The sequence below is a fragment of the Cotesia typhae genome, unplaced genomic scaffold (assembly GCF_013202065.1).
Source record: "Cotesia typhae breed Kobodo isofemale line unplaced genomic scaffold, CoteBio_Ctyphae contig_48, whole genome shotgun sequence".
In the NCBI taxonomy this organism is placed as follows: Eukaryota; Metazoa; Arthropoda; class Insecta; order Hymenoptera; family Braconidae; genus Cotesia; species Cotesia typhae.
The window spans coordinates 1,842,581-1,857,951 of record NW_027423756.1 but is presented as its reverse complement, the minus strand read 5'-3'; the positions used below and the strand labels follow the sequence as shown (position 1 = coordinate 1,857,951).

General features: G+C 30.3%; 1 protein-coding gene across 3 annotated transcripts in view; it reads left to right on the top strand.

Moving 5' to 3' along the window:
• LOC141529515 (patj homolog) overlaps positions 1-15,371 on the top strand; it is a 769,735-nt gene that overhangs the window by 360,943 nt on the left and 393,421 nt on the right. For all 3 annotated transcript variants that reach the window (XM_074246076.1, XM_074246077.1, XM_074246078.1), the window contains one exon: positions 8,557-8,730. In XM_074246076.1, coding sequence (XP_074102177.1) covers positions 8,557-8,730 — 174 coding nt within the window. The remainder of the gene's footprint in view (positions 1-8,556; positions 8,731-15,371) is intronic.

Genomic DNA, 15,371 nt, shown 5'->3' with positions numbered 1-15,371 from the left:
TTTGACATCCGCATGAATCATAGATAACTTCTTGATAAGTATAAATTTCCGTTTTTTCATGTATTTAAGTGAAAAAGTCAAATGAATATAATTTGATCTATTTTTCCGTGTCTCGCAGATCTTAGAAGCACGGAAAATAGCAAATAATTTTTTTATTTAAATTTTTCGTATCTCTTAGATTTTAGAGAAACGGAAACAGAAATAAAGTTTCTATTTATCAATTTTTCCGTGTCTGAAGATCTTATAATCACGGAAAATTACAAAAATTCTATTTAGTTAAAAATTTTCGTGGCTTGAGAGGCTCACAGCCACGGACATCGGTATCAAATGCTTTTTATCAGTCTTTCGTATCTGTAAGGTCGGTCATCAGCATAGAATTAAGTTTTCTTTATTTTTTTTCAATGTAACAGAGCTTTGACATCCGCATGAATCATAGATAACTTCTTGATAAGTATAAATTTCCGTTTTTTTCATGTATTTAAATGAAAAAAGTCAAATGAATAAAATTTGATCTATTTTTCCGTGTCTCGCAGATCTTAGAAGCACGGAAAATAGCAAATAATTTTTTATTTAAATTTTCGTATCTCTTAGATTTTAGAGAAACGGAAACAGAAATAAAGTTTCTATTTATCAATTTTTCCGTGTCTGAAGATCTTATAATCACGGAAAATTACAAAAATTCTATTTAGTTAAAAATTTTCGTGGCTTGAGAGGCTCACAGCCACGGACATCGGTATCAAATGCTTTTTATTAGTCTTTCATATCTGTAAGGTCGGACATCAGCATAGAATTCAATTTTCTTTATTTTTTTATAAGGTCACAAAGCTTCGACAACCGCATGAATCATAGATATTTTATTGATTACTATAACTTTCTGTGTTTTTTATGTATTCAAATGAAAAAAGTTGAATTAATATAATTTAATCTATTTTTCCGTGTCTAGCAGATCTTCGAATCACGGAAAATTACAAAAATTCTATTTCAATTACAATTTTCGTGGCTTTAAGGGCTCACAGTCACGGACATCGGTATAAAATGCCTTTTATCAGCCTTTCGTATCTGTAAGGTCAGGCATTAGCATAGAATTCAATTTTTTTAAATTTTATTCGTGTCTCAAAGCTTCAACATCAGTCGGATAAAACATAGATATCGAGTTGTTCAGTTAAAATTTCTGTATTTCTAATGTATTCAAATGAAAAAAGTTGAATTAATATAATTTGATCTATTTTTCCGTGTCTAAGAGATCTTAGAAGCACGGAAAATAGCAAAAAAATTTTTTCATTTTAATTTTCGATGGCTTCAAGTCACTGACGTTGGCAGAGGATTTTTTTTTCTTTATTAATAATCCATATCTTATATAACTTTGAATTACGACTATTGCTATAGTGAATTTATTCTTTTAAATTTCTGTATCTCCAACCTTTTGAAACCACTGAAATGAATGCTTGGGAAAGAATTGTTTATTTAATTATCCGTGCCCTTTAAGTCTTACGGCTCGATAAATCAATACAATTTTTAACTTTCCGCTAAATAAATCAATGATTATCGAAAAATCGGGAAGTAATTGTTTTTACCCCGTTTTGCAAAAATTGAGGTTTCAACAGATCTTAACGTTTTGAAGCCCTAAGAAGCTTTCCTGACAATTTTACGATGATGTCCATACGTCTGTGTGTGTGTGTGTGTGTGTGTGTGTGTGTGTGTGTGTGTGTGTGTGTGTGTGTGTGTGTGTGTGTGTGTGTGTGTGTGTGTGTGTGTGTGTGTGTGTGTGTGTGTGTGTGTGTGTGTGTGTGTGTGTGTGTGTGTGTGTGTGTGTGTGTGTGTGTGTGTGTGTGTGTGTGTGTGTGTGTGTGTGTGTGTGTGTGTGTGAACCTCTTATAAGTGCTTGATGAGCTCGAAAGCATAGGAAAGCTATCTCTTTGAGCTCGCAGAGCTGAATATATCACAAAAATTGTATTTTTGAGCTCAAAGACTTAAAAACGTCATAATTGCAATTTTAAATACTTAGGTATGGAATTAGCGGGAAGTTGCAGGGATGGCCTTCAGGGTCAACCGTCTTCCTAATTATTTTTTCACCATTTTTCGTATCTCGGAGATCTTGTCGCCGTGGACGTTAACATATAATAATTCTTTTTATATTAATTTAACGTGTCAATTACTCATCACAATAATGGATATTCCGTATCACATTTTTTTTAACAATAAAAATAAAAAATTTTAATTTTAGACTCTGCCGCCAACAGTTAAAATTAAAAAAAATTAGAAAATTATTGCAGGCAAAGCTATAAACAGTGGAGGGGTCATTTTACGGTCCTTGCAGGAGTATAAAAATTATAAAGTTATTATTAATAAAAAAAAAAAAAAAAAAAATTAATGGTTTTTTTCAGCAGAGCATTCCACAGCAATATATATAAAGTTGCTGTAACTTGGGTATGGACATACATACATGGGTATTGACTGATAAATTGAAAAATCAACTAAAAACTCGAACCGTTATAAAAATATAACAAATATTATAAAATTTTTTGTAATAATAAAAATTTTTAATTTTAATTTTAAACTGTCCCGCCAAATATATTTATTGAATACATTAGAAAATGACTACCGGCATGGCTTTAACAACAAGAGAAGTCTCTTTTTTAGGTTATTTGTGAAATATAATTATTACGATGTTACTAATAAAAAAATAAATATATTATTATTTTTCTAATATCTAGTCGCAATTAAAAAAAAAAAGAAATTGCTAAAACATTGCCTTGTACAGTCTTTACTGTCGGTTGATAGATTAAATAATTAATTTAGGACTCCAATAATTATGAAAAAGTTTGGAAAATTCAAAAGTTCCCGCCTCATAACGTTCATTTATTTTTAAGAAAAAAATAAATTGTGTAATTTATTAAAAAAAAAAAAAAAAAAAAAAAATTATAATTAAGTAATTTCTTACGGACTATTTTTACAAAAATCTAGCTTGATCAAGTGACGCCATCAAGTTTTCACGTGAGAAATTAGTAGCCTTAACGTCAAAAACTATTGCAAACCTTAAAATGATAGAAGCAATCACCCATTTTACATGCAAAAATATGGATTATTTATCAATTTTTATTTCGAATTTAAATAATTCAGAACTTTTACACTATTTTCTTTTTAATTTTATATAATAAAATATTTTGCACAATCTTACTATTATTAAATTTAGGAAGGTTGAGTTATTAAAAGCCTTAACAAATTAATTAGAAGAATCGAATTATTTTATTTATGATTCAATCAAAATACACGAAATCAATCAAAGTCAACATAATCGAAAAATAATATTAATACATTATTTAAAAAAGTTTCATGATAAGTAAAAGAGAAAGAGCAAATTTTTATATTTGTACACGACATAACAAAATAGATTCATAATAATTAATACATTAATTTATCAGAAAAATAAATTTTAACAATGTCAAGAAAATTGAATAAAGAAACATTTTTAAATGGAGAGAAATAAAAATGGCTGACACCACTTTGAATGCTCCAAAAATTCACTGTCGCGACGATCATGCCATGAAAAAAAAAAAAAAAAAAAAAAAAGAATATTAATCTTATTAGCGAAAGTATAACCTCTATAATTACAAACAGATCTTGTAATTAGTACTCACTTTCTAATATTCTTAAAATAATGAATTTGTAATTGGTAAATAATAAAATTTCAGAATTTTTCATAATTATGAAATTATTTAACACACTGAACACTATATTACATATTTTTGCATAAGCAAATAAAAAAATAAAAAAAGATGTTGCAAATATCTTTGTAAAATTAAATGTTATAAATCACACTATTCACATTTTTAGTAACATTATATTATTTGCACCAATTATTATTAAGTGATTAATTCAATAAGTAATTATTTATTATTAAAGGATTACATTTAATAAAATTTTTAACCTTCGATAATTATGAAATAATTATATAATATTACACTTGGAAAAATTGTCATTAATAACTCATTTTTATCAGCTCATGTTATGGAGTACACGCCACGTTCGGATGCTTGCTTATTTTTTTCTATTTACGACTATCATCAGGATCCGGAGACTAGCCAGAATATTAATGTATTTTTCAATAATGCACATATAACCGCCATCTATTGTATTCATGTTGCACTATTTAAACAAATCTGTTTTATCTGAATATATTGGTTGAATTCACAATGAATTCAAACTATTAAAATGTTTTTAGTCGCAAAGAGGGAGCAGCACTTTAATCTATTGACATGCGTGTGAGTCCCTTTACATTTTTCCTTTAGTTTCTTGTGGTACCAACTTAAATCTCACGTTGGCTACATTTTTTTTTGGCAAAGTGTCCCCGTCCCCAATACACATCAATTAGTACAACAGATAACATGAGTGCTGTGAAACGTAAACTAATAACTTTGAGTCTTGCTGAAAAATTAGAAGTGCTCGAAGCTGTGAAGAGGTGTCAAAAAAAAAAGATGTTGCTGAACAATTTGGCCTGCCAATGAGTACTCTTTCAACAATAATAAAAAATGAATCAGACATCATGAAAAAAATACAAAACGGTCAAAGTTTGTCCTGCAAAAGAAGACGAATTGCAGAATATCCGGGCTTGGAGGAGTGCTTACTTAAATGGTTTGAGCAGTGTCGCAGCCAAAATATCAGTGTTAGTGGACCACTGTTACAAGAAAAAGCCCAAATATTCTCTAAATCATTGGGACTCGTTAATTTCAGAGCCAGTAATGGATGGTTAGAAAAATTCAAAAGAAGACAGGATCTTGTTTTTAAAAAAGTTTGTGGGGAAAGTGCAAGTGTCAACATTGAAACCTGTGACAAATGGAAAAGTGAATTGCAAGATTTGTTCCATGGTTACGAACCTGACAATATCTTCAATGCTGACGAAACAGGCCTGTTTTTTAAATGTCTTCCTGATAAGACTCTAACTTTTAAAAATGATAAATGCCATGGTGGGAAGCATAGCAAGGAACGTTTGACTATCCTGCTAGGAGCAAACATGTCGGGCACAGAAAAACTCTCACCATTAGTCATCGGCAAATCTAAAAAACCTCGTTGTTTTTCAAGATGTAAATCACTACCACTGCAATATCAAGCGAATACAAAAGCATGGATGACTTCTGCAATTTTCAAAAACTGGCTCATAAGCATTGATAAGAAAATGGCCAAAGAAAAAAGAAAAATCTTGTTGTTCCTTGATAATTGTACAGCTCACAATGATATTCCACAAATGAAAGTTGTTAAAATACATTACCTGCCTGCCAATACCACATCAAAATTACAGCCTATGGACCAAGGTATCATTAAAAACTTCAAGTCATTGTATCGAAAAGAAGTTGTCAGGAACATGTTGGATAATATGGAAGAAAAAAAGAATTCTACTATAGATGTATTGCAAGCCATGAGAATGGCTGATAAAGCTTGGCGAAATGTTACTGCGACTACAATAAAAAACTGTTATGTACACTGTGGTTTTTCATCGTCATCAACAGTAGTAGCTGAAACCGATATTTCTATTTCACCTCCTGCAGAATGGAACGCAGTGGTATCTGAATCAGGAATATCCTTTGAGGACTTTGTTTCGTGCGATGATGGAGTTATGACTGCTGGGACATTATCTGATGACGAAATTATCGATTCAGTAGCTCAGAAAACCGATACTAATGATTTAGATGACATAGAAGACGTGAATAGTACATGCGCTCCATGGGTTTCCATCAAAGAGGCGCGAACTGCATTGAATACCTTACGTAATTTTATAGAGCAGACCAGTAACTCCGAAGAAGAAGAATTTTCTGCTCTTTATAGATTAGACAATGCTATAGATAGAGAACAACCAAATTATCTAAAGCAAAAAAAAATTACTGACTTTTTTTAATGCCATATTTTTTATTTTAAAATGATTTGAAATAATGTTGATTTATAATAAATAAAAATATGTTTGTCACCTCTGCAAGTTGAATTTTTATTTATTTTACCTCTCTAACTCAAAATTTATAAGAATAAACCTCAAACTCTTTATGTCGAATCAAAATCCGCTTAAGTCGAAATCCTCCATAAGTTGAAAACTCTATAACTCGAAATTTTTGGCGTCTCCCTTGATGTTCGACTTATAGAGGTTCGACTGTATTTAGAATTTTGCTCCCACAATATAAGTATTATTCGATTTCAAATATTTTGAATCGTCTAAAAAACCTAACAATGAAAGACCGATTGTCATGTAATTCTGAATAGTTTGATATCTCAATCGTGGAAGCACATTCTTGTTTATGAACTAACTATTTCTTTAAACAAATTGAAAAATGAAAAAAAAAATTAGGAAAACGGTTGAACCTGAAGGCCATTCTTGCAACTTCCTGCCAATTCCGTACCTAAACACTTGAAATTGCACTAATTTTTTTTTGCACAAATGACGTTTTTGAGATCTTCGAACTCAAAAATACAATCAGGGTGATCATTTAAGCTTCTCGAGCTCGAAGAAATAGCTTTTGTATGCTCTTGAGCTCTACGACCTCAAAAGTCTGATCGACGTTTGACAACATACTATTTTACAAATTTTCAAACCGAAATAACTTTTGAATGAATGAACTGATTTCTACGCGGTTTGCAGCATTCAACGCAGTTCTCAAGCCTAATCAAGAATCTTTAAGTTTCATTTGATCGGACTATAAATTTCGGAGAAACACTCTTTTCGGTTATTTTTTTCGTCAACGATAACTTACGAACGAATCAACCGATTTTGACCGAATCAACAACGTGGTTTTTTGATGTTGTGAGCTAACTTGTTTTTGGGATCGATTGGTAGAGCCGTTTGAAAGTTAAAAAAAAAAAAAAATACTCGAAAAAAATTTTTTTTTTACATTTTATCACGTTTTTTTTCAGATTTCTCGAAATCTATCGGTCCGAATCAATCCGAAACGTATTTAAAATCTAAGTTCAGCCAAGCTCCTTAAAATGGCGCCAACAGCGACGAAATCGGTCAAATCGTCCGAAAGTTATAGCAGATTTACATACTTACACACACACATACATACATACCCGGGAAAAAATGATCAGACCTGACCATGCCTGTTCATGTATGATCAGGCCTGAAATTAGACCTGATCATGCCTGTTCATGTATGACCAGGCCTGATCAGTTCTGTTCATGCCTGCTCATATCTGGAGTACTAAATACGCTCAGGCCTGATCAGGCCTGTCCATGCATGACCAGACCTATCCATGCCTGCTCATGTCTGTTCATGTCTAAAGTGTTAAATACGCTCAGGCCTGTTCATACCTGTTCATGTCTATTCATGTCTGACCATGCCTGTTTATGACTGTTCCTCTTTGACTATAGTCAGAGATATGATAAAAATTTTTTCTTTGACGAAAAAAAATTTTTGGTCATCACAAAAATTGCAAAATTATTTTTAACATTACGTTTATTTAAATAATTTTGAAATAAAAAATTTATTACATTTTCTATGGGATGTTATGGTCTGCTCTGCTCCTGCCTAATATGAAAATCATTACTTATTATATTATTTAAATAAATGTGATATTATAATGAGATTCGGTTACATAAATAAATTAGGACTATCAAAATATATTATAAAACCAATTTTAACATTATATTTATCATAAACTTATTCGATACTCTATGTACTTCATAGAATTGTTACATCTAATATAGCAGCACAGCAGGCGGGAAATTCAAGGCAAACGGATAACACCAGAGTTAAACAGCATTGAGCATGGTTGGTAGTTGGATGGTTGACCGCTGGTGTTACATCCTTACAATAATATGTAATTATTTTTTTTTTTAATTTTATTTTATTATAGAGAATTGCGTACGACTCTATCAAGTACTACAACCATAAAATTAAGCAAAATAATTAATTAAAAATAGTAATGGGTTTTCAGACCTGACCATGTCTGATCAGGCCTGATCAGGTCAATTCATGCCTGATCAGACATGGTCATTTTTCATGTCTGATCAGGGCTGAAGACTCATGCCTGTTCATGTCTGATCAGGTCTGATCATTTTTTCCCGGGTACAGACACCGTGACAACCTCGCGGGGGTAGTCGGGGAAGCTTCCTGTGACTTGCAAACGTCGAGATCTGATGGAAACTCGATTTTTGCAAAACGGGGTGAAAACAATAACTTCCCGATTTGTAAAAATCTTCGATTTTCTTAGCGGGAAGTTAAAAATAGGGTTCTGTGAAAATTCTATCAGGCTTTTTAACTCGAAGAGCTCAAAATAACACCTAAATATTATTTATGTGGTAGCACTGAAGGCCTTCAGGGTTAACTGTATTCCTAATTTCTATTAAAGATGAAGATAGCTTGCGCGACAATACGTTGTGAGACAATAAGACTTCACAGTTGAAAAATTTTGATAAATGTAGCATTTTGTTTAAATAAATAAAAAAAAATTAACATGAAATTACTCTGTAAGGCTTGAAATTTTCTCCGCAATTCTAAATATTTCTATTAACAGTAGGCGTGACAGTTTAGAAACATGGTTCCTATTCTAAACTTTTCTGTTGTGGACTTTGCAGACATTGGAAAGTCATGCTCCAATCGTACCAACAAAAGTACTCGGTGATCCTGAAGAGTTAAGTCGTCATTTACTTCATAACAACACAGAAGGATTCAATAGCCACTGTATTCAAAAGCAAGGTGAAATCATTGATGAGTGTAATAATGAACAAGGATCAGATTTTGAATCTCACGTGAGTATCCACTGTGAAAATTATTTATGAATAGTTAATTTTTAATAACTTGTTCTTGTGGCACATATTACCAGCAAACATTATTGACCTACAGCAGTACTTGCAACAACATGGTATTTTCAGTTTCAAGTCAAGTATGTGGTTTCATACGTGACGGCTGATATGCATGTATTCTTTATCGGACACTAGTTAATATTGGATTCTTGAATTTAACTTTTTCATACAACCAAAATAACCATGGTTACTCTACAAACATTGTTTGTCTGCATCTAAAAAAATTATCACAGTTACAATAACGCAATTAGTACAAAATAGATTTGGTCTCTCGAGCCGGATCTGGCTGGCTCTATCTTAATAAATTAATTTCTACCGCTAATTGTGTTGTGTGAGTGAAGTTGTTATTCCGCTAAGAAAAGTTAAGTGTCGGAAGCATCGCTGACTACATCGGGTGCTGCTCCTGGTGGTTATACGTATACCGGTACGCTGAACTTTCCGCATATTAAATCGAATACTCGACTTCGGGCCTAAAATAACCTCGGTACAGAGAACGACGCAAGATAGTTAAAAATGCAACTTGTGCTTCAACTGCCGTGTTCCGCACGGCTTCGCAGACTGCAAGATCACTCAAGACTATCGAAAATGTGGTCAACGTCACCACACGTCCATCCATTTTAGACTATTAGTACATTTTACAGTGGTTGTATACAACAGTTCTTCAGCGAAAAAAATGTAAGTTTTTACTATAAGTTTTGTGTCAATCCTATTCATTAAACTATGAATAATAATTACAGGTGGATTATTTTTTAAAATAATGAATAAGTAAGTAAATAAATATTTTTGAGGGAACTAAGAAATGACGTGACGGTTTTCAGCAGATTTTATAGAAATCTAACTATTGCATTGATCCTCATGACGGAACTTTTGAAAAAATTTGATATATTTCGACTCAGTTCATCGAGCTGATTCAGAAAATACATATGGTTCAAAAGTTTATATATGTATATATATATATATATATATATATATATATATATATATATATATATATATATATATATATATATATATATATATATATATATATATATATAAGCGAAATACCACTTACTCACTCATCACGAGATCTCTGAAACTATTCGCCCGATTGACTTGGAATTTAGCATACTTACTCCATTCGTGATATAGACGCTCACTAAGAACGGATTTTACGCAATTCCTAGCTATAATGAATTTTTCGTCTACCATCAGGTATGCTACTCCCTCCCCTCCCTCTCATTCTTCCCCTCCCCTCCCGTGACTTCTTCCCCCTTCCCCATATCTGTCTCTCTTTTTTTTTTTTAGAAAATGTCATTTTGATTCGCCAATCTAAGAAACCCATCAAGTGGCACCCATCAATTATAGAACTCACCACCCCCTTCCCCCAGCGCAACCACCCACGCTAATCAACCGTTGCCATGGTTACCGTTGATATGGATACCGTTGCCATGGCTACCGTTGCCATGGTTACCGTTGCCATGGTCACAGTTGCAATGGTTACCGTTGCTAAAACAACTGTTAAAATGAATAAATTGTAATAATAAATTCGGTTGTAAACTAAATTCAGAGGAATGATTAGAATAAAAGTAGAAAGTTACTAAATATTAATATTCTATACAATTATTATTCAACAGTATTATTCTATACAATGTTAAGCAAATACATGGATTTTCATCGATTGATTGTTGGGACAGTAGGAATTCATAATCATACTTTTTTTAAGAAAGAATAGCTAAATCATTAATAACTGAAATAGCTAATATGTATTGAAATGATCATGAAGGATAAACTCCATTATATCATAAAACAGATAAATATAACATAAATATTAATGTTGATATTGTTAAATGATTATACTGATTTAAATGATTAAAAATAAAATGGTAAATTGTGTGTGATATATATAGGAGCTATTCTATAGATAGATTGACTCATCACGATATCTCGGGAACCATCGGACCTAGAAACTTGAAATTTGGTAGGAATTATACTTTTGCCCTGTAGAGATCAGCTAAGAACAGATTTTAAAAAATTCCACCCCCAAAGGGGTTCGCGGGGGCGTTAACAATGAAACACTCCAGTTTTTAAACTGTAGCTCCTATCAACTCCAATTTTGGTAGGAATATTTTATAAGAGATGTAGAAATAATCTATAAACAAATTTCACGATATCTCACCTCACAGAGGGTTGCGGGGGTGGGTATTAACAATCAAAATTTTTAATTTCCAAGCTATAACTCCTACAGACTCCAAATTTTGTAGGAATTTTCTATAATAAATGATGAAAAAATCATTTATGAACGAATTTTACGATATTCTATCCCAAAGAAGATTGTAGGAGCGTTAATAATAGAAAATTCCCGTTTTTAAACTATAGCTCCTATCGACTCCAAATTTGGTAGGAATCTTCTGTGAGAGATGTAGAAGAAGTCCATGGGAAAATTTTACGATAGCTCATCTCACAGGGGTTTGCGAAGGTGGGTGCTAACATCAAAAATTATTAATTTCCAAGCTATAGCTCCTATAGACTCCAAATTCTCATTTCAAATTTTTTTCTTCCTGTCAATTATTATTTATTTTTGAAAAAAAGGCCACTCAAACATTATAGTGATTGCACATTGAAAGTTACAATGAATATTAGCTGGAATAATTTCATTGATAAAAGGTATATGCTTATTCGATGAAATTTGGAATTTGTGAAAGTCAAAACAATACTCTAATGAAATTTTAAGTTTAGATGGAAAAATACAATCCTATAATTGCCCAGCGAAGCGGGCGGGCAACAGCTAGTATATATATATATATATATATATATATATATATATATATATATATATATATATATATATATATATATATATATATACGATATAACGCGGGGCTTGTCATGACGATGGCGTTTACAATTTTAAACGCATCCTTTTCAAACCCAACATTCTTCATCTATCGACAAATACCGAGGTTAAGTCCGAAGATGAGCTTAATCGGTCAAGTAATTTAGAAATACCGGGATTTCAAAATTTTCAAAATTATAAAAATTCATATTTCTTCACTTTCTAACTCGAATAACTCTTGAATGGAATAACTTATCGAATCTCTATAAACTGCATTTGAAAGTGCTTTTAATATGCTTCTATTTGAGTACCAATCTATATGTGTAGTCTTAAAATTAAGTCCTATTCCGCTATGCCAAATATGAAATTTGCTGTTGCACTCGTTTTAGTAGATTTTATAGAAAATTAACGATTTCCAATGAATTAACGATTGTACTTCTGATAAATAAGTGATAAAATGAAATCTACTTCCATTTCAGCTGTCGAATGGCCTTTTTTAATTTATTTTTAAAGTTTTTTTCAAATTTACTTTTTAAAATTTTCTGTTGACAATTTGTTAATGAATTTGTTTCTTAAATGTAATTAAAAAAATTTTTTAAGTAATGCTTCTCTACGGTTGGTAAAATTGAACGATTTGAGGCGGAAAAGGGGAAGTAGCGCTAGAGGAGAAGCATTGAGTGAAAGTTTAGAGTAGGCAAGTGGGGGAATCGCTTGTATAGCAAGCCGAGCAAGCCTAATCCCCTTCCCCTTTATTTTAAAGAGTGGGGAGAGTTAAGGAGAGTCAAGTAGAGTGGACGAGTGCAGTGCTCGTACGTCGTAATTCCACCAATATATATATATATATATATATATATATATATATATATATATATATATATATATATTTCTATAATTTTATTTTCATAGAATTTTTTAACTGGAGCTTAGTTAGGGCACTTCCGCTGAAAATTCAAATTTTCGCCGGACGTGCCCAATTAAACCTCCTGCTAAAAAATTCTATGAAAATAAAATCTATCGTCTTACCCCAAAATATCTTAGGAAAGCCTAAACACAGCTAATTTCAAAAGCGGAACTGAAAATTCCAATTTTAAAAGGTCCATCAAGGAAGTTACATTTTGGCACACCCTAATATATATATATATATATATATATATATATATATATATATATATATATATATATATATATATATATATATATATATATATATATATATATATATATTAAAATTTATTTCTGGAAAATTATTTTTCATTATATTTTTTATTATTTTGTGTTGAAAGTTTTGGGGTACTGGGGTATATATATATATATATATATATATATATATATATATATATATATATATATATATATATATATATATATATATATATATATATATTTACATGTGTTGACTCAAATATAAATTTCTCAATTCCTGTTTTCACATTCGTGTTAATAATTTCATTATTAAATCTATCATCGGAGTCATCGGCCGTTTTGGTTGATTTTTTGAAGACTAAATTTGATTTATCGATAAATAATAATCCAAATAAAGCAAAGACAAAAACATGGGACAACAATAGATGCGGTTTCTTCGAGATACTTAAATACATACAATACAGACAGAAATATTAATTTCACATTTCAGCTATCACAACTCTCTGATAACATTTTTTGATAATTCAAGTAATAATAAAGAATAAATAAGATGATAATTCTAACAAATAAAAAGGAAAAATATAACTTACATTTGTTATAAACATTATATTCTTTGTAAATAAATTCATTAAAATTTTAATCAAAAAATGTGTCATTGTTTTAATTCTTAAAAACCGAATAATTAATCCAATAAATTTATTTTGTTTGAGAATGAATGAAATGCTATAATATATATTTATGTATATATTGATCTGTTTATTAATTTAAAGCGGCTTAAAGAAGTTTCACTTCTATTGTGACCTTATATCTGTGAGGCTCACTTTTTTTTTTAATTCATTTTTTTATGTAAAACAATTGTTTCATTTTTTTAATTTCTAAAAATTTGTTTTCATTTTCTAATTTTTTTTTTTAAATTTGTTTGTTAAAATTTTTTTTTATTAATTTTTTAAATTGATTTTCTTAATTTGTTCATATAAATTTTGTTTATTGATTTTTTTAATTTTTTAAATTTATCTTTTTTTCATGTTGTTTAATTTTAATTTTTAAGTGTTTTTGTTTTAATTTTTTCAGATTGAGAAAAAAATGGCTGGTTACACGACACTGCTGTGCGGTGTCGTACTGCCTGGTCTATCAAAAAATTTGGATAGAGAAAGCAGGCAGTACTGATAATGCTAAATTGTTTAGGATCAGCCAGACAACACTCATAACCATGATCAGCTAGATGACATTAAACCACAAATGATCCAGCACCAGGATCAGAGTCAGCTACAAGCCATTTAATTCTAGGACCAGGATCAGGATCAGGATCAGAGTCAGCTCCAAGCCATTCATTGTCAGAGTCAGTATCGGTTACAAGCCATTTATCACCAGGATCAGGATCAGAATCAACTACAAGCTATTCATTACCACGATAAGCAACAAAACCTGCAACACCAGGACCTTTTGCAAAACATTTTAAATTTTCTAAATAATTTGCTAGAGCAAATATACAACATGTGACAAAAAGAGTGATTTAATATTTTATCTAATTTGAATTTGTTTATTTAAAAATTAAAAAAAATTTTTTTCAACAAAAAAATTAAAATAAACAAGAAAAAAATTTTGAAGTTTAAGAAATCAATAAAACATTAATAATAAGTAAAACTCAAAAAATTGATAAGAAATAAACATAAAAAAACAAAAACATTGATAACTAAAATACGAAAAATTAAAAACGAACAATCAACAGTTAATAAAATAATCGACAGTAAATAGATCAATAAAAAATTAACAACTAATAGCAAATAATCAATCAAAATAAAAAAAATCAACAATTCCCTTGAGGAAAAATTTCTCTGAAATAACTGTAAAAAAATTTTAATAAGTACGAATAATATAAGTTAAGTTATATATGTTATAGTCCAAATTAAATATAGATTTGATTTACTCTTTGAGTAGTATCTGTCATTACCAGCAAATGCACTTTATTTGCCGTTGATGTTTTGACATGCTCAACTATGAGCGATTATATGTTTATCGAAATATTTTTGTGATGAAAATATTATTCGAAAAAAAAATTCTTTACAAAACATGCATTAATTCTTTCAATAGTTTAATTTTCAATTTTCTCCAATTCTGACCAGTAAATTTTTTGAAACGAAACTTTCTCTTCTTTTTACTGGAAAACTGAATAAGTCTTATTAAATCTTTAATAACCCTTTAGGAAAGTCCCAACTTGCAGGGGAAATTTGACTTTTTAAGAGATTTTTCAGAGAATTATTTCCACAAGGATTCCTACAAGAAGTTTTAATAACTCAGAATAACTCTTCTGGCAGAGTCCGAAATCTTGGTAAAAACCTGAGTTTCTAAGGCGAATAAAGAGTTTTTCTGATTTAATAAGACTTTTTCGGACTTTTTAAGAAAACAAAAAACTTTATGCACTATTATTCGTACTTATTAAAATTTTTTTTCAGTTATTTCAGAGAAATTTTTCCATAAGGGTTAACAATAAAGAATAAATTATTAAGAGTTAATAAACGATAAAAAAACCATACAAAAATAAAAAGAATATTAAAAATTAATAATGATCAGTCAATATTGAAAAAAGAATTTATTTAATTTTTGTTTGTGTAGATTTCAAAGATTAACC